The following is an 18,879-nucleotide window of genomic DNA, read 5'->3' as shown; positions in this document are numbered from 1 at the left end:
CAATGTCGGTTCGCGTCCCTTTGTTCACGTCTCAGCAGCGCAGCCATATGGCGAGTAACCGTGCCACGTGCACGCGCTGTTTGATGATTATATAGTGGCTCAGCCACTCTGAATTATTGGCTAATTATATTATTTTGTTAATTAATTCACTACTTGTAATTTTCTTGTGAGTGCTACTTTTTATTTTATTAGATTACATCTCCTGAAGTTCTGTCTAGGAAACTCTATGGGTACTAGCTCGGTAGGTCGGAGCACCATTTTTCTTCGGTCAGAACTACAAATAATGTGTTCGAAATGACTGAACTTTCGGTAAGAACGGAGCCCATTTCCTTCTTCCAGCTCTATCGAACGAAGCTTTCCCAAGGCTTTCCGTCGAAAGGAAGAAAATCGTTACGAATTGAGAGAGTGCCTTCAGAAAAACAAAGGGATGAGCAGGAAATCTTGTGATTTTGTCGTGTTGACCTTTCTAGGAACTATCTTGGTCTCACGTCAGCGTACGTGGCTCTGCCGAAGTGTGCAAGAAGTTCTTGCTTTAGTGCTGCTTTCCCAATTTCTTGTCGAACACAATTTCGCTAAATCTAGTACGCACACGAGTGCACCGCGAACACGTGCGCACAACACTGTTACAGATGCGGCGGCCAATGCGGCGACGGCAGCGACGGCCGTCGGAGCCGACAGGCAGCGACCCCCAGATAACTTTTGTAGGTGTTGTTTCTGTCAGCTCTGTCAGGTGTTCTGTGGTTCTGTCCTGTGAGCCCAGCTGTCGCAGCAGCAACAGTTGGGCGGAGTTCTGTGTTGAGATAACAACCGGACTTCTTATTCTGTACAGTACGTCCGGTGCAGCAGCATGACGACGCTCATTCCAAAGGTAACGAAGTTGACGTCTCGCATAATTCGAGTTCTAGGATGCAACCCAGGTCCGATGACTCTGCAGGGAACTAATACGTATATTATTGGGACTGGAAAGGAGCGAATATTACTCGATACCGGAGAGCCCAATGTCCCCGAGTATATCGAGACCCTCAAAAGCGTTTTGGGAGAACAAGGCATATCGCTAGAGCAGATAATCGTTAGTCACTGGCATTTGGATCACGTTGGTGGTGTGGACGAAATACGGCGACAAGTTCAGCCTGGTTGCACCGTGAAGAAGTACGCTTTTCGTGATGACAAGGCTGAGCATTCTTTTCAGTACCTGAAGGACGGAGAGTGGATCCGCACCGAAGGAGCGTCTCTCAAGGTAATCGCCACTCCAGGCCACACGCAGGACCATATAGTGCTGTATCTGGACGAAGAAGACGCTTTGTTCAGCGGAGACTGCATATTAGGCGAAGGGTCGGCGGTGTTCGAAGACTTCCATTCCTACATGGGCTCCCTAAACGCCATTCTAGCGATTAAGCCGTCCGTTATTTATCCGGGACACGGACCTGTAATTTCAGACCCGGAGAAGAAGATAAAGGAATACATTGAGCACCGGCTTGAAAGGGAAAGACAGATTTTCGACTGCCTGCCAGAAACAGACGCTGGGTACAAATCAATCGCGGACATCGTCGAAGAGATTTACAAGGAGACGCCTGCTCATCTTCATGCAGCAGCTGCACGGAACGTGGAACATCACCTTAACAAGTTAATCAAAGACGGGAAAGTTGTGAAAATTGCCACCGAAAACACTTATCGACGGGTGTGACTGAAATATGTAATAGATAGAAGCAGTGCAATATATTATATATGTTACAAGCGAGGTTCGGTTACGTCATCACTTCTGTATTTTTGCACGAAAATAAAATTTTACGTGTTTGTTATAATTGCGAATGTCTGCATGCTTCTTGGCAGTGTTAGGCATTTTTTAGAAGTGTTGGTTGCTGTTCTTTTCTCTCACTCACTGTGATCATAGCCTAAAATGTGTGTTCGATCACTTTAACTACGCGCTCGTCGACCGATTGCAAAAAAAAAAAAAAAAAGTGTGCCGTCTAGAAATTTCGCCAGTAGATAGCGCACATACTTTCTTTTTTCGAAGTGCCATGCCATGGAGCAAAAGATGCTGCATACGTAGAGGAAAAAAAAAAACTTTTTTTTTTCCTTCTATTTCTCTGGCTGCATTCTATCTGGCAGGCCAACTAGAAGAACATTAAAAAAAAAAAAACGACTGCAAAGTGTCAAGGGCTCAGTAAGAGAAGACACCTTGACATGCAGCAGCTAGGTTTTGTATTTATGGGACACAGTGATCTATTTCTGGCGCCACTCTCTGAAACAGACTCGGGTTGGCAGCGAAATCGAAACCGCCTCGTAGGTCTCCCGCCTCTTGGACCTTCCCCGCCCACACGCACAAACGACGGGGGAATAGGTGGGGTGCAGCGTTTCCGGTTCCGCTAAAGCGGCCAGGGAGGTGTTGCTTACACGGTGCGCCGAGTTAAGAGAATGTCGTACAAAAACAGTAAGTTTTACTTGCATGTTTATTCGGGCTTCTTAAACGAATCACTTGTTTGCTTCGCGTGATTCTGCTCGCTCCGTTTGCACGGCCATTCGTAGCGAATGCCACCGGCGACACTCCGAAAAGCCCTTTCGACCCGGCACCCCGGTGAACCGGCGCGGCCCAAGGTGCCAAAAACGGCACCGAGACATTTGAGAGCCTAGCTTCCGTTCAAGCTTTAGCAAACGTCTGTGTCTAGCGACATCGAGTCTGGCGTTTCATTCGCAGCGCTCACTCTTTGTCGCTGTGTGATGTCTCGCAAACGCCCTTTCGCGGCTGGCTGCATGCACATTGTGTATATTTACTTTCTTTCGCTTGACAGAGCGAAGTTTATTGTCGGCAGAAGGCGGTCAACGAGCAAGGAAGCTTGTCGCTCTTCCCTCGTTAGTTCCGGTGCAGTTTGAAAGAATGCTGTGTGCAACATGCACTGCGGATTTTGCGTTCGGTGATAAGTTTTCTATGACCTTATTGAGCACACCAAAGCTATGAATCATCGTTGAAACGGGCCGGCTTCCGCTTGCCTACTTTGGAAGGAAGCTGTCGCCCTGTATCTCTGCTCATCGGGCTGTCACATTCAGTTTTCGTAAACATTTAGCGAGCGTTTCGTGCTGCTTAATGACTGGGCTATTATTACGCTTTGAGGGTGAGCGGTAGGATAACGATCGGTTCAACGTCGGCATTTGAAGAAGCTCTCGTTGCTGCATACCGAGGCAATTCATGACACAACATTCCCTCTTACGCAGGTATTGTTGCAGCTGTTAGAATTAAGCACGTGGTCGGTGTGCCATAAATACTGGAACGCGGCGGAAATGTGTGCCGGATTACACCGACTTGAGGTTTTTCGGAATGACCAAGTCTATCGGGCAAGCAGAATATTTGAATGGTGTAGTTGCACCCGTAGGCGGAGTGTTCTGATTTTTCCTGGGGGCTGGAGCAGGAGCTTTTCTCTCTGTGTGTGCCTCTCGACACTTTGCTCGTAATGCTTCAAGGCTTGATGTGTAACAGAGTTCGAAAAAATGACAACGTCATATCAATCCATAATTGTGAATATTCTGTACATGCACATACATCTGTTATATTGCTGTGTGTATTTTATTATTTTTCTCTGCTGTTGTCTGCTGTACTCGTGGTGCCAGGAGCCTAGTCAGGCGTGTATAAACACGCCTTTTGTTCCGGCACCATGACAATTCATGTCACATGTATTGTCAAAACTGTAAATAAACTTCAAACTAACAACTTAAATAATCATAGGCCCGTCCACGAAATTCCCATCCCCGAAACCAAATCGTTCTGGCTGGCTTCGGGAATCTGTATTCCACAGTTGCAGAATGAATTTCAAGAGAAAGAAAATTCGGCAGATCCCACGTACCGTGGGAGTCGATGCTATGCGAAGCATGTGGCGGGTAGGTGACTGTGGCGTAACTTTTTTTACTGAGCGACACCTTACAAAATGACGCTAAAGATTTGTATATATTTTACACGCACACATATATATGTTGAAGAGCCGCATATGTGTTATATAACCAGTTGTTTACGGTTGGGTAACGCAGCCAATGGCAACGTGGGTATTACCAAAACAAGAAGCGGTAAGCTGATATGTAGTGCTTATATGTGTCCCGAAAACGCACGCACATTTCACGAACCCCTGTGCATGTGTGCAAGAAGTTCTTGACAGTTCTTGAACAAGGGCATCATCACCATGATCAGTGAGCACCAACAGCTGGTCATGACTTGTTATAGGATCCGGTCGTGATCGCGGTGACGAGGGGTCCATGTGTAGTGAAGTATGTGGTATAGTAGAGCTGTTGGAATTCGTGGGTGCCTCGGTCATTTAGTCGACAAATTATCTGTCGACAGAGCCAGCGACGTGTCCGAACCTGGAGCCACTCTTCGTGTTGGTGAAGTATAGGCCGTCGAGGCTGGTAGGCCTGGATAGTGCTACGTAGACCAACTTCAATGGATGGTGTTTGTCGTATTCGTAGACTACCTGGGCGTATGTGGCCTACGTAGCCTAGTCTACAAAGCGGCTGTCAATTAATCTGGCATCATCCTCGGTCAGCATGGGGCCATCGCCCAGCCTCGTAAGAAATGAAGAGGACACTTCGTTGTTCTGGTGGACGAAGTGCACTTTATGGTGCTGTGATGTGGATATCATATGTAACATTCGTTAATGTATTCCTCCGGGGTCGAGCAATGCTCCAATATAGCTTCCTGAATCATAGGAATACAAATGTAATGTTTATTAGACTGCTATAAAAGAGGAGCCAACACTGGAACTACAGGCGTTCATCTGATATGACGCCTGTATCGTAGGAGTACACATCGTAGGAGTATGATGTAGTGTTTATTGCTTTCTTGTAAAATTAGATTGCCAGCACCACAACCACAATTGACGTTGCACCGTTAGTACGCCTGCGTAGGCTGTTTTTCCAAGCCAGTTTATAGACCTGGCGTGGCTCAGTGGTAGAATACCTTATTGCCACGCAGAATGCTTGGGTTCGATTCCTGCTGGGATCCTAAATTTTATTATTTCCATTCGCTGAGTCAACGCTGCCGATGTTGGTTTTCCTTAACGCTCTAGCATTTAAGTTACCAACGTCTGTTCTCGCCGTTCCTGGGTAGATATAAACTGTCAATCACCTGTGGCGCATACCCGTACACCGCGGCCCGTAGTAAACGGGTATGTGCCACACGTGTCTAGGGGAAAGGGTTTGACGACGTACGCGACAGGATTTTAACGTTATTCTTGTCATGACCCGGCAGTCATATTTGTCAAATCCTCTTACCCTCTCATGCAAATTTTGGTCTACACCAACTTAAGGAGGCGATCATGAGAGCACCCAGACGTAGGTGGCTAGATAGATAGATAGATAGATAGATAGATAGATAGATAGATAGATAGATAGATAGATAGACAGACGGACGGACGGACAGACGGACAGACAGACGGACAGATAGATAGATAGATAGATAGATACGCTCAAAGTGCCAGACGTTCGCTAAGAAATGCTTCGCATTTAAAATGTAGTGTGTGTCGACTGCAAGATATCGGGTGGCGTGATGAAATTGCGAATTTTACTGATGTAAGGTGAGGTCAGATTGCTTACATATTTGAGGTCACTGGAAGACGCCTTCTTAAATGAAACAGACGTAAATACAGGATAAGGATGGTTAAATACGGACTTAAGTTTGACTATATGAGTTCAAGTATAATTCATTTTCATTCAGAAGTATTTTGCGACTTTATTATGACAAAAATGGTTGCTAAATATTTTTAAGATTCATTCACCCAAATATTTTAAAACTGCAATAAAATTCTGCTGTTGTGTATACGTGTTACTAAGAGTATCAAATCCTAAAGGGTTAAATTTGAGAATGTTATAGCCTTACCATGGGTATGTGTTTAATACATGTGAGTACCTCCGTGATTGTGGTTATTAATGGGGGTTTGGAATAGAAAGTTGTGTTAACATGCCACCTTATAATTTGTAATTTATTGATCGCTCTATATTCACTACTAATGGCAGCACATTTTCAGGAAGCACATTTGCCACGCTGCCGCGCACTCAGCGTGGCATGCCTCTGGTCCTTGGTGGAGATCCAAAAGGGAAAAACTTTCTGTACACAAATGGAAACAGCGTGATCATAAGGGATATTGCCGTGAGTATTAGTACTGTTTATTCATATGTGTTAATGCCTGCCAGTATAAAATCACCAGCAAACAACACTTCGTTTCTTGGGGCGCCAATTGCTCCACGCTCCACAGAATGTCGTGCTTCTAGCATACATATCACTGGTCAGGCATAATTTTGAATACGCATACATATCTGAGGCCCACATCAAAATGATTTTGCTAATAGTCTTTTCAGTATTGTGCTGCCAGGTATTTTCATTCAACCTATTCATGGAAACGTATCATCCCTAAAAACAAAGTATGAGTTCAGTTCACTCCTGCACTGCCATGCTATAGCAGGCATTGGTCTTTTTTGTATGTTATTTTATAGCTTACTCAATTAAGTACCATATATCACCCTAAAAGGAAGGGTATCACAGCACACTAGTCATCAACTTCACTTTACAACCATGCTCGAACTGCCTTCACAGTTTCATTCGTTTTCCCACACAGCATCAGTTTGTTGGAGTGCCCTTCCCCACCATGTTGTCGCTACTACTACTCACTATATGTTCATTTCCGATGTTCTGTCTTGCCGAATGAACTGTTCATCTGAAGAGTGTATTTGCATATTATTGTTACCTTTTAGTCTTCTTTAAAGTGTAACTACCTTTTTCTCATGTACCATGTTCTTATGCTAAGCTTACCATCACTTGTGCTCCTCCCTTGTGCAACACTGCTGATAAAAATGCGCTTTGAGGAATTAAACTTTCTTGAATAGGCACTTTACTGTGAGCAGGGGTTTTGCTATGATGCTTTTATCAGCGCTTTGATAGCATTGTTCTCATGGCCAAAAAAGCTTCCAGTGATCCAATTCTGATAGCCAAGCTAAGTAATGAAAAGTCTGTATATTTTCCTGCAGTATGTACTCTTGGTGTGTTAGAATGTAAGGAATGTGCCCTGGGCATCTAGCTTATGTGTTGTGTTCTTGTTATAATGTTGTAAGTAGCAGTAAAATTGATTTGTCAGCTACTCTAGCTCTACATAGAAACTGGTGCCACTTGGAGGCTATTATTCATAGTCACTTGTAAATGCAGTTGCCTAGAAATAATAGCCTCCAAGTGGCACCAAGTGGATCTTTTGTGTGTAAATGTAGAATGGGCAGTGATGGAAGTGCTGCTCCAATTGCTCCAAACTTCTCCAAAAGAGAAATGCTGCTACAGGCTGCTCCAAACTGTGATCTTTGTTAGTAACTGCTCCAAACCTGCTCCTAAACGGCACCACAAAAATTGAGACGAGGAACTTTAACCGTGTGACCAACCTGCAAGCCCTAACGAAAACGAAAACAATCTGTATACTATTATCTTTGTATGCTACTAGTGCGCAGCTTTATCAACTCTGATTTCATTTATGCAACAGGAACTGGCGTATGAAGCATGTAGCTCTCGTTTAGCTGTTCTCTTTTTTTTTTCCTTCAAGTTGACATGTAGGCTATTTTGGCGAAATGTGAAAATGACAGCGATTGCTTTGGTGTCACACAGTTTATCAAGTGCTGCTTTCATGCCAATTATATGTGGCTGTAGTTACTTCTATAATGTGGCGCTCAGCTTTGCCAGTTTGATCTCTATTCTGCCACAAGTACTGGTATTTTAAATATATAGCTCATTTCACGGTGCATTCGATAACCAACCGTCTTTTTAATTGTTTTTTTCTTGCAATTTACTGATGGTTGTCTGTGAAATATTTTTCGGAATAATTATTAACATTTATGAGATGCTTCGGCGATGCTGTGAACACTAGAACTTGTATGGCACATTTTGCCATCTGCTTTTTAAAACGCCAATAGCTGCTCAAAACTAGCATTTTTCCTGCTTCAAAAACGCTAGTGGCTGCTCCAAAACAGCAATATTTCTGCTCCGAAATCTGCTCCAAAAAGTAAAAAGTCACTTCCATCACTGAATGGGTCTAAAGCTGGCTAACAAGCACTCTGTGAAAGTATAGTGATGCAGAAAAGGAACTAATCCTGTGTTTTCTGCACTGCTGTAACTACTACTTAACCCACGACTCTTGTTTACTTAAAATCAATGTTTGTCGAAATCGTTATTAACCAAATTTCATGCATGTTTTTTCATGCCTGTGTGCATGCACGTCTAAAAAGCTGTGTGATGTATATATTGATGCACTTTAAGTTACCGCTTGTCTGATCCGCTTGCGTGTCCTTGTTTACAATCTTGCCACTTTGCTTTTTTATCCTCGCTCAACTGTTTACTTTGTTAAGAGTGATGCAAACCACAAATCTGCCTTCAAAAGTGTGCTAAAACTTGAGGCCTTGGCTTTCTGAAAATACTTATAAGCGATTAAAATGCAATAATTGCTCAGAAAAGCATTCATAACAGGAATTATACTATGTACACTGGGTGATGCAAGGTTTCGAGGACATAATGATGACTTCAGCAATAGCAGTGCTATTTCAGACAAGATTTGGCAAATTCATTATAAATATTTAAATTTTTCTTTTTATATTTTTTTGGGGGGAGATGGGGGTATTTTTGGGACTGCCGAATAAAACAACCTAAATTACTGACTGAATTCGGCTTCGGATCAAATAGTACGTTTTGATGTTGTGCTGTGCTTCTACAACAGCACCCTTAGCTAGTATTGTGTGACTGTTTGTTGTTCTCTCTCTCTCTCGGTGACGTGTGTCATACATAATGACATACAAGTTCAGATATATGGAATTAAGGGCACTACATCAAGGATGACATGTCCACAGAAGTTCACTCTTGGACATTCTAGGGTCACACAAGTTCTTTGGAATCTAGGAAACTAATTATTTATTAGAGGCACCTGATGACATCGTGCACAGAAGCCTTGTCATGTGACTCTACCACATGAAGCTGCTTGGCAATGGCCATAATTGGCTTTTAGGCATTTTGTGGAGAAGCAGAAATGTAACAAAGTAAATAACCATTGCCTGAAGAGCATGCGACTACAGGCAGTGCTTATTTACTTTGGATTCTTGGCTCAACCCAGAAATGAAGGGTTTGCTGCTAATAGAGTGGCAATCTCCAAGTCGTTGTGGTGCATGTGTAAGGTATCTGGAACAACATGGGCCTTCAACTTTTTCCATCAGGCTGGAAGTTGCTATCCTGGAATAATTGTTCTGACTAGGTCAAAGACGGGTTTACGTTGACAGAGTTAAATGCCAAGACAGCTAAAACAAGAATTATGATAATTGTGAAGATAGGGACACTAAAGAGCAAAACGATTTTGCTCATATTAGTCAACTACTCTTTCACGATACCAAAAACACCACACTTGCTGCGAGAAGACGCTTAGTAAGCAAGAAAACGCGCAAAAACAAAATGTGGGTGGCGACGCCACCTTGAAATTTCCGCACCACTCGCCATGACGTCACGTTTTGACGGCACCTATTAGGGACTACGTAGTTCCTAATCGGTAAAAATGAAGTACATGGTCCTCTGAGGGGGCCATAGACTTAACATACCAAGTTTGGGGTAATTTTGTTGAGCCAATGGCACCAAAATACGATAAATACACTTTGAAATCTGTGATGGCACGCGGGGAGATTTCAGCGCGAAATTTAAAAATGAAACTTTGAACTTGATTTTCTTCTCTGTTAATAAACCTACGATGGCGAAATTAACGACATTAGAGTTCTCAGAGAACTTTTATCAATCTAAACCGATTCATTGTTTCTCTTTAGTCAGATAATGCAGCGCGACTTGGACGAAGACAGGAGACACATAAAACACAGAAGAACGCCTACTTACAACTGAGTTTATTTGCACTTCGACAGGCCTTTTTGTATGCACCAAACCAGGCTATACCAACCATTACACAGATGAGCTAGATAAACTACGACGAGAAAAGACACAATGATGCTGTAGGTAAAAAGAAAACAAAGAAAACACAAAAAAACTTTTCTCATCGAAATGCCAACATTTCTGCGCACCTATATCACACAAGGCGAACTGATCTTTTTTTTTTTTTTCATGACAAGACGCCACAAAGAATTACACTTCAAAAAACCCGCCCATTAAAACCAAGCCGAACACGCGCAGGACGTGAAATATCTAACTTGTCCTGGTGATGAGTGAAGTGGTATCTAAAAGAACAATGACCAACAAACCACACAAAAGCACGTGAGGATGAACCACTCAAATGACAACCTAAAGATCAGAAATCGGCGTCAGTTAAACAAACAGCCTGCTTGCGCTCTTAGTGAAACCAAGCAATACAAAACCAAAAGCACACAAAATCAATAAATGATATCAACGGACTGACCAAGATAATTCAGAACAACTTGGCACTGGGGTGACAACCACGCACTGTGAAAAAGGGACAGTCTTAAAGGGACACTCTTTAGTGTCCCTTTAAGGCTGTGTTCTTAAATACCTCACATACCTGTTATACAGGGTGCAGTATCAAAGGCTGTCTTCAGAAGCCCCTTTAACCTTCGTAAAATAATGAATAAAATATGTAAAAAGAAAAAAAAAAGATTTTTGTGTAACTACTTACCGTAGAAATAGTTTTGTTGAGTATTTGTATGTCTGTCTACTACAGTAAAAGCTGGTTAATTTGACACGTGATAATTCGGACATGTTTTCTGGTCCCGGCCAGCGTATGCATTGTTTAATGGCATCAAACTCTGGTTAAATCGGTCATATTTGGCTGCGACCTGGTTAATTCGGATGATCCTCGGAGTGTGCTAAGCGCGATGCGCCACTAATGTGCAACGCAAAGGAACAAAAACGGCGTTCACGGAAAGCCAAAACTGCCGCGGGCTTTCAGAAATGTGTGGTCGCCACCCACGATCCCGTTGTTGCTCCGTGATAAGGTATGGGTTGAGAGCATGTTTCGGATTAAGACACCGGGGTCCTGAGCCACGTTCATGTTGTGAAGGAAGTCTCAAATGACGAAAATTGCAACTTTGCACTGCTATTGTGCAACATAATTAATGGATTTACATATTACTCAATAAAATGAAAGTGCATTGATTAATAGACATTTATTTGTTGTTTCCTTGATACTTTCGATAATTCGGTTAATTCGAACAGTTTTGCCGACCCCGTGGAATCCGAATTAACAAGCTTTTACTGTATAGTGTTCTACACATTTTGTTATCAGCTGATTCAAGCACCCAAATGCTACTATTTTCAATAGTAGCATTCGGCTTGTCTTGCATCGCAATTTCCAGCAACTGGTCTTAAGTGTGTTGTGCTGTGGCCATTCATTCATCCCAAGTTTCAAGCAGTTTACAAAATGGTACTGAAAGTGTGTCAGGTGCATTCATCATTGCTTACTTTTGCAGAACCCTTCACTCTGTGACATTTACACGGAGCATTCCCAAATGACAACTGTCGCCAAGTACTCGCCGAGTGGGTTCTACATTGCTTCCGCTGGTATGTCCATAAATTACTGCATGGTAGCACAAGGGCACAACTTATTTTCCTTGTTTGCTTACATACACTGCTTCCCTTTTCCCAGATCAGACTGGGAAAATCCGGATTTGGGACACAGTCCAAAAGGAGCACATCTTGAAAAATGAATTTCAACCTTTTGTTGGTATTGTCAAGGACTTGGCATGGTCGCCAGACAGCCAGAGAATCATGGCTGTAGGCGAAGGTCGTGAAAGGTGACCTCAGCCACTTTTTTTTTTATTGCATGGCAGTGATTGACACATGCATTCGCACTTGCAGGTTTGGCCATGTGTTCATGGCTGAGACGGGCACCTCAGTTGGTGAGATTGGTGGCCACAGCAAACAGATTAATTCCTGCGACTTCCGGCCCACCCGGCCCTTTCGCATTATCACTGGCAGTGAAGACAACACTGTTGGCATCTATGAGGGACCTCCTTTCAAGTACAAGCTGACAATTAGCGTAAGCACGGAATTTGTCATTTATTTCCAAGTTCAGCTTACGGCTGAGCCCACTCTCTGAAGCAGTCATCATTGAATGCTTTTTCTGCTTTTTATTGGCTATGGCTATTGTAGCTGTTCGGGAGCTCTTCTTTCTTGGGTCTTCTTTCTTGGGGGCCATATGGAGGAAAAAGAACCACTTTTGGAATTATGCAAAAGTTCTTGCAGGGTGCTGAAAGGGCTGCTGAAATCATTGTGCTGTGCATGAAAATTGAACAGTATGTATAAAGTGAATAAGTAATTTATGTGCTCTACTTGACATAGAAGAAATGTACAGTCCATGATATTAAATGGAAGTCTATCACTGAATAAATGTATTAGCATAGTTCCAACTTTGTGGAAAATATTCTGGATTTTGGCTGATTTTTCTGTGTACATGGCAATGGTAGCACTAGTATTTCTTTTTTACATTTTTGTTACTGCAAAAATTGGACTGACATAGCCGTGGTACTATTCTTATTCTTATCACATACAATTTATAGATTTATCGTGAAGGTTTACGTGCTCTTAAAATGACACAAAGAGCAACAGTATCCTAGGTTAGACTGGTGAAGTATTATTTCAAAAATCCATTTGCTTTCCTTTGTCAGATGAGGGTTTGTAATGGAGAAAATAAGGATAACTTTGGGCAGTCTGCCTGGCTGAAGGTGCTGCCAAACATTAAGGTCTGGCTGCCGCCTGAGGAAAGGGGGGCTTTTCTAGTCTCCTAGGCCTTGCCTCCCTTGATGCCAGCAAGGACACAAAATAAAACTTTGTCTCTTTCTTCTCTTTCTTGAATTTAATGTTGGACCTCAGTGCTGGCACATCATTCACTGACACTTCGTATAAATCCATGACTATTCATGTCAATTCCAATGGTGGTTCTTTTTCTTGTAATGACTTCCAGGATATATAGGTACACAAGTTTAAGAAATGAGGTATTATTGCTGAATTAAAAATATACTTGCAGTGATGTGATAGCTGCACCTTTTGCACCAAGAGGTGAAATTTGCTACATCCTGCTACATTTCGGTAAAAATCTGGTAACTTGCTCTTTCAAAAAAAAAGTACGGCAGGCGCTAGAGATCCACATTTGCGTTACTACTTTTATTTCGAGTGGTCATGGGAATAGACAGGCGAGTGCTGTGTTGTTCGAACTACATAACACTCGCCATAGTAAGGGTGCCATCCTGCTGAACAATTTCAATCCGCCCATACTGCATAATTAAAGTTTTCTAATAGACCATACTGTGAGATTACGTTATTAGGTTCAACAAAATAGTTTCTGTTGTGGATCAAGTTAGAGAAAAGTAATAATTGGTGCATGTACAAGGTTTTAGGTTAACAGTCTTGCTTCTGCGATTGTACTACATAATTGCAGTCAGCAGTATGTGTACGTGAAACGGACTGCTTCGTTTTTAGTTAGTTTGTTTTAAAGAAATTGTAGTACCATTATAGTTTACTTCCAGGAGATTTCATGCAGGGCGCTTAAGTTTTAATGTCATACAATGGGCAGACTTTGTATGCTTCCATATTGCTAGCGAACATGCACAAAGGACGACATAGAAAGAGACAGGACAACCGCTAGACTTCAACTGATTTTTAATCAACATGAAGGGCACAGTATATTTCTTTGTGCACACGCAGGTGCCACGTCACAGTTTTTTCTCCCAAAAGAAAAAGAAAAGAGAAATTCTCCACCATCTATCGGTACCGCCAGTTTGCCCGTGGTTTCTTCTTACACAGATAGTCCAATTCTTTTTTCAACAACACGGTGGACGGAGTGCTGACACATGTGTCACCCGCCTTGTGAATCTTGACAACTTACGGAATAGTGAAAGCTCTGTTCTTAGCATTTTAGATATTTTTAAGGCTTGTGCGGGGGGGCTGCGTTTCACTCATGAAATGCCTGTGAATAGCACTATTCAGTTTTTAGAATTGTCTATCTGCTTTACGGGCGTGCACATATGCTTAATGTACAAGCCGCATTCCAAAAAAGAGGTTCTTAATTATGCATCAGCCCATTCGAAGCTGGTTAAGCGGGGGATTGTGACGAACAGCCTGCGTGCAGCCCTGCTGAAGTCCTGTCCGCACAATGTTCCGTCAAGTTTGAGTGGACAACTTGCACGTCTTCATAAGGCGGACTACCCTCGTCAAACCATGATGTCGGTTGCTGAAGCGCTCTTGAGAGAGCTCAAATCTAGCTTTAGCGGGAAAGCGGCCAAGGTGGACTCGGACAAACGCATGCTATGGGTTTCAATCCCGTACATTCATGGCGTTTCCCACGGGCTTAAAAAAGTGGCGCGAAATTGTGATCTTGGTGTCTTGTTCATGGCTCCTTATAAGCTGGCGCGGCTCTGTTCTGCTGTGATGGAACCTGAGAAGCCACGGTGTGCTAAGAAACACCAATCAAAGTTTGCAGCTTGTAGGACAGGAGTCGTGTACTATCGCGCTCAGTATGAGCTACACCGCGGTTGCGCGTGGCCAAGTGCAAACTAAGGTTGCACAATTGCGCCGATCGTGACATGTTTTCGAGTTATCGGGGGAGGGTTTGGCTGTTCCTGCAAGTGCGCATCACCTCCGCTTGCTTTCACGCTTGCCCTCGTTTTGTGCTGTGGTGATATCACTTTCGAAAATGATAACTTCAAGGGTGAAAGCAAGCTAGTGGGGGCAATGCGGACATGTAGGAATGGCCAAACTCTCTCGCGAAAACTCAAAAATATGTCACGATCGGCGCCACTGTACAACCTTGCAGTGCGCTCGGCCACACGCTCGCGTGATGTAGCTCGTACTGAGCGCGATAGTACACACTTCCACTTGCTTGTGGCAAGGTGTATATTGGCCAGACGGGCAGATGTGTCAATGAAAGGCTCAGGGAGCATTGTACGGCTGTTCGATCGCTTGCAGGGAGTGGTTTATTGGCGATGTACTATGAGAAGTGCGAGGGTTGTACCCCAGCATATGACGCCACCTCTGTGATGTACGTTGGCGGGCAACAGAGAAAGAGGGAAATAGTAGAGGCTATTGAAATTCACAAGGCGGGTGGCACATGTGTCAGCACTCTGTCCATTGCGTTGTCGAAAAAAGAATTGGACTATCTGTGTAAGAAGAAACCACGTGCGAACTGGCAGTACCGATAGGTGGCGGAGAATTTCCCTTTTCTTTTTCTTTTGAGAGTAAAAACTTTGTTTGTGACTTGGCACCTGCGTGTGTGCAAAGAAATATATTGTGCCCTTCATGTCGATTAAAAATCAGTTGAAGTCTAGCGGTTGTCCTGTCTCTTTCTATGTCGTCCTTTGTGTGTGTTCGCTAGCAATATGAAAGCATGCAATCAATACCAACTAGCCCAGCTTAATGCATTAACGGGCAGACTTTGCCAACAATTCCACGTGCTGGAGTGTACTATGGAATTTTGCTGAGAAAGCATGGTGTCCTTGTATCCTGGAATATCTTGTTTGGGTTTCTTGGCCATGGCAGCAGTACTACATGATAGAGCTTGTCAAAAGTAGGTGCGTAACCTCCTATTAGTGCAAATTTCATGGAGCATGCTTCATGAAACCTGTGCACAGATTGTATTTCAGGCACAAAGGACCAGTTACTAAGCCCTGTTTGTCATTATTCGCCCATGAACCAGGATTCTAATGATTCTCTCCATAAAGTACGACAGCAGGCATTTCTCCACAGAATAAAGGCCTAGGTTGTACTGAAAGCACGAACATAATCAGAATAGTTCTTTTGGATAGAAAGTAAAATGCATGAAAAATTTAGGTAGCAGGTGCTTCCAGTACTGTAACTAAAGCATCACGGAAGGCCAGATTCATTTAGAAATATGAAGTGAATTCCGGGGAAGTGTTAGGTGGCCCGAGGTCACGGGACTAAGCAAACTTACAACTGTCCGCAAAAAAACGAAGTCCGGTGACCTAATTTCATCTTTGAGAGTATTCTAAGTAAACATGTATGCATGTGTGCATAAAGCAATTTCGTTAAACATGTAGAACTGCTTCAGCTTAGAGATTTAAATGTAGCATTTTTTTCTCTAAAAGAGCCAAATGCAGAAATCTAAACTAGACTAAATTTTACAGGAACGTAAAGCACGCCTAAGTGTCTTTCACTTTTAAAACATTTGTAATCAAACTGGGGCAATCCCTGATTGTAACTTGAACTCAAAAAAGCAGTTTCAAATAAAAAATGTGCCAAATTCTGCACCTGTTTGAATCAAACTGAGCCAGATTGCGTTAACAATCGTGGCCAAATAAACCAACATGGCTGCATCCAATCAGCTTCACTTGTATCTTAGTTGCTTTGCTGTCGTGCTTTCTTTCCACAATTATTTCTTGGGCAAGTTGGTACACACTAAAGGACATGATGTTCTAGTGCAAAACTCGAATATAAAGAGTCTGACTTTCCTACTTCTTTCTGCCTCCTAGTGTTTCTTTTCGAGTTTAGCGCTACAGTATCATGGCCTTCTTTAGATCCAGATGGTATATTTGAAATGGAAAACAACTGAAATGAAGATACTGGGCACTGATCTATTCCTTGATGAAGAAGTGATCCTAAACAGCGCGGCATAAAACCAGCAAGGAAGATAAGAAGAGCTCAAAACATTTTTTTGAAGGCCTTCTATAGATCCCAAGAACAGGAAAACACTGCCGACAGTCCCGAATGGTGTGCCTGTTGCCTTAAAGGATGACTCGCTCTACAAGTCATCACCATTACGACCATGCAACAAAGGACAGCAGCAGTGAAAGCACAAGGATGATGTTAATTTCATTGCAAAATATTGCTATATCGTTAGAGTTGTGCGAATAGCAAAATTTTGGGTGCGAAGCGAATTCGAATATTGAAGTGTGAATGCGAATCGAATCAAATATTTTTTGAATATTTCTAGTATATTTTTCGAATACTTCGAAACGAAATTGCAAGAAAAGTTAGAAAGGATTCCTAAGCATATTCTTATGAGGTAGCAACATGAAAGTGTTTCTTTTCGCTAGGTTGATAAAGCACTGGCGGGGTGGTGTTTCATAGTTGTCTTATCAAGAATGAGGCAATGTAGAGGCCGGATTCTGTTTATGTACATGATTTGGTGCAACCAAAGTGTTGCCGACAACACTTTACACGTGATAGGCAAGGATGCCATTTTCTCAGCCTCTCCTCCTCTTTCAAATTCTGTGGAGGCCCAACTGATATGGCGGACAAGGGTGTGCTCTCTTCAAGTCCGGAGTTCCAAATCTGCCTCGTAGACGTCGATATATAAGAACATCTGAAATTTTGGATGCTAAAAAGCTTCGGCGTCCGATTTTTCGGACTTCCTGCCCAAATTTCAGGTCCAAAACAGCATTAATTGAGCCCCCACCTCTGCCACATCTTTCATCTCCATGTTGGAACCAGCGTTTTCTTGAGTTAGTACATTTGCGACCGTAACAGAGCTTGAAAGGCAGCTTTGCCGCAATACCGGGGTGTAATGAGTTGAAGCATATTGAAAATCTAGGGACCACTTCCAATCGGACGTTGACTGTCTTAGCAAAGTTCGACCGTAACTGAGCTTGAAAGGCAGCTTTGCCGCAATACGAGTGTGTAATGAGGTGAAGCATATTGAAAATCTGAAGGGGTCACTTTCAGTCGGACGTTGACTGTATTTGTTTTTGGGAAGTTCGAATAGTTCGAATAGTAAAATTCCAGTGCGAATCGAATAGCAAACACTATTCGAAAAATATTCGAAATTTTGAATATTCGCACACCCCTATATATAGTTCATTCACTGCCATTTAGACTGCTTTCGCGTAGCCAATTAAAGCCCAAATGAAATGTTCCAATCTATAAGAGCCAAATCCAAATTTTACTCTTGTGTACTGACGAAAGTGGGCTATATAGATTTTAGCCGCAGTATAAATTTTGAGTTTTGGTGACAGGAGCACACTAGCAAAAATTGTTCGAGCAGGTCCGATCATATTGTCAATAGAAAAAAACTGCATTTTTCTCAGTTTCACTTAAAGTGGACTTGGCTCTTTTAGAGCCACAAATATTTGCATTCAAAAATTTGTGACAGATAGGGTAACTGCTCCAAGAGGTTGTTTTGCTGCTCCAAAATGACATTTTATCTGCTCCGGAAGCTGCACTGCAGTGGCTTCAGTCAGTCACATCACTGTACTTGTTAGTTTGCTAATAGTCAACATTAGCATGGACTGACATAAAAGTTAGATGATGAAATTATGCCTATCCGCTTTTATGTTTCTTTCACATTGCATTAATATAGTATGTATTGTAAGATGTCGTGGATTTTGTGTGGTAATGATACGGTTTGCATGCACTACAAACAGTATTGTTCTGCTCTTCAAATAACTGACCAGGCATTTCTCATCCTCAGGACCATGCTCGCTTTGTCCAATCTGTTCGGTTCTCGCCTAATGGAGAACTGTTCGCAAGTGGAGGCTTTGATGGAAAGGTCAGCCTAGTTTCTCTCTGCCATAGTGTAATGGCATTTCAAACAGCATTTTTAGTACGACTGTGGGCCAACATACTTTCTTTTTTTCAGATGTTCCTCTACAATGCCAGCACATATGAAAAAGTCGGTGAATTTGGTTCGCCAGCACATAGTGGTGGTATTTATGCTGTAAGCATTATTGCTTTGTGTATAAAATAATGGGTATTCAAGGGCATAGTACATTTGTTTGCTCTAACAATTTAAACATTTTACAGGTCTCTTGGAGTCCTGACAACACCAAGATTCTTACTGCATCTGGGGACAAGACCTGCAAGATATGGGATGCGAGCACGTTATCAGTTGTCACGTATGTGCTCCTTTGGTCTTTGCTGTTGTTGGTTCACAGTTTTTCAGAAATGCAAAGGAAGATAATATAAAGCAGAAATGAGGGTTTACC

General features: G+C 42.6%; 2 protein-coding genes across 2 annotated transcripts in view; both read left to right on the top strand.

Annotated features, from left to right (window-relative positions):
* Nucleotides 1–689: 689 nt before the first annotated feature.
* On the top strand, nt 690–1,723 carry LOC119379141 (endoribonuclease LACTB2). Its single transcript, XM_037648332.2, has one exon. It carries the CDS (start codon nt 848–850, stop codon nt 1,682–1,684), a length of 837 nt encoding a protein of 278 aa, XP_037504260.1. The 5' UTR covers nt 690–847; the 3' UTR covers nt 1,685–1,723.
* Nucleotides 1,724–2,247: 524 nt separating this feature from the next.
* LOC119379139 (actin-interacting protein 1) overlaps nt 2,248–18,879 on the top strand; it is a 34,493-nt gene continuing 17,861 nt past the window's right edge. The window contains exons 1-8 of the mRNA XM_049411878.1: nt 2,248–2,431; nt 6,006–6,127; nt 11,416–11,506; nt 11,592–11,739; nt 11,804–11,984; nt 18,366–18,443; nt 18,534–18,611; nt 18,698–18,789. Of these exons, the coding sequence (XP_049267835.1) occupies nt 2,416–2,431; nt 6,006–6,127; nt 11,416–11,506; nt 11,592–11,739; nt 11,804–11,984; nt 18,366–18,443; nt 18,534–18,611; nt 18,698–18,789 (806 nt within the window). The 5' untranslated portion in view covers nt 2,248–2,415. The remainder of the gene's footprint in view (nt 2,432–6,005; nt 6,128–11,415; nt 11,507–11,591; nt 11,740–11,803; nt 11,985–18,365; nt 18,444–18,533; nt 18,612–18,697; nt 18,790–18,879) is intronic.

The sequence above is a fragment of the Rhipicephalus sanguineus genome, chromosome 1 (assembly GCF_013339695.2).
Source record: "Rhipicephalus sanguineus isolate Rsan-2018 chromosome 1, BIME_Rsan_1.4, whole genome shotgun sequence".
NCBI lineage: Eukaryota > Metazoa > Arthropoda > Arachnida > Ixodida > Ixodidae > Rhipicephalus > Rhipicephalus sanguineus.
The sequence above is the reverse complement of the archived record's forward strand: the minus strand, read 5'-3'. Positions and strand labels throughout refer to the sequence as shown.

Bases quoted from the DNA above. Each gene is read 5' to 3' on its own strand.
- LOC119379141 (XM_037648332.2), top strand. From the start codon at position 848: ATGACGACGCTCATTCCAAAGGTAACGAAGTTGACGTCTCGCATAATT.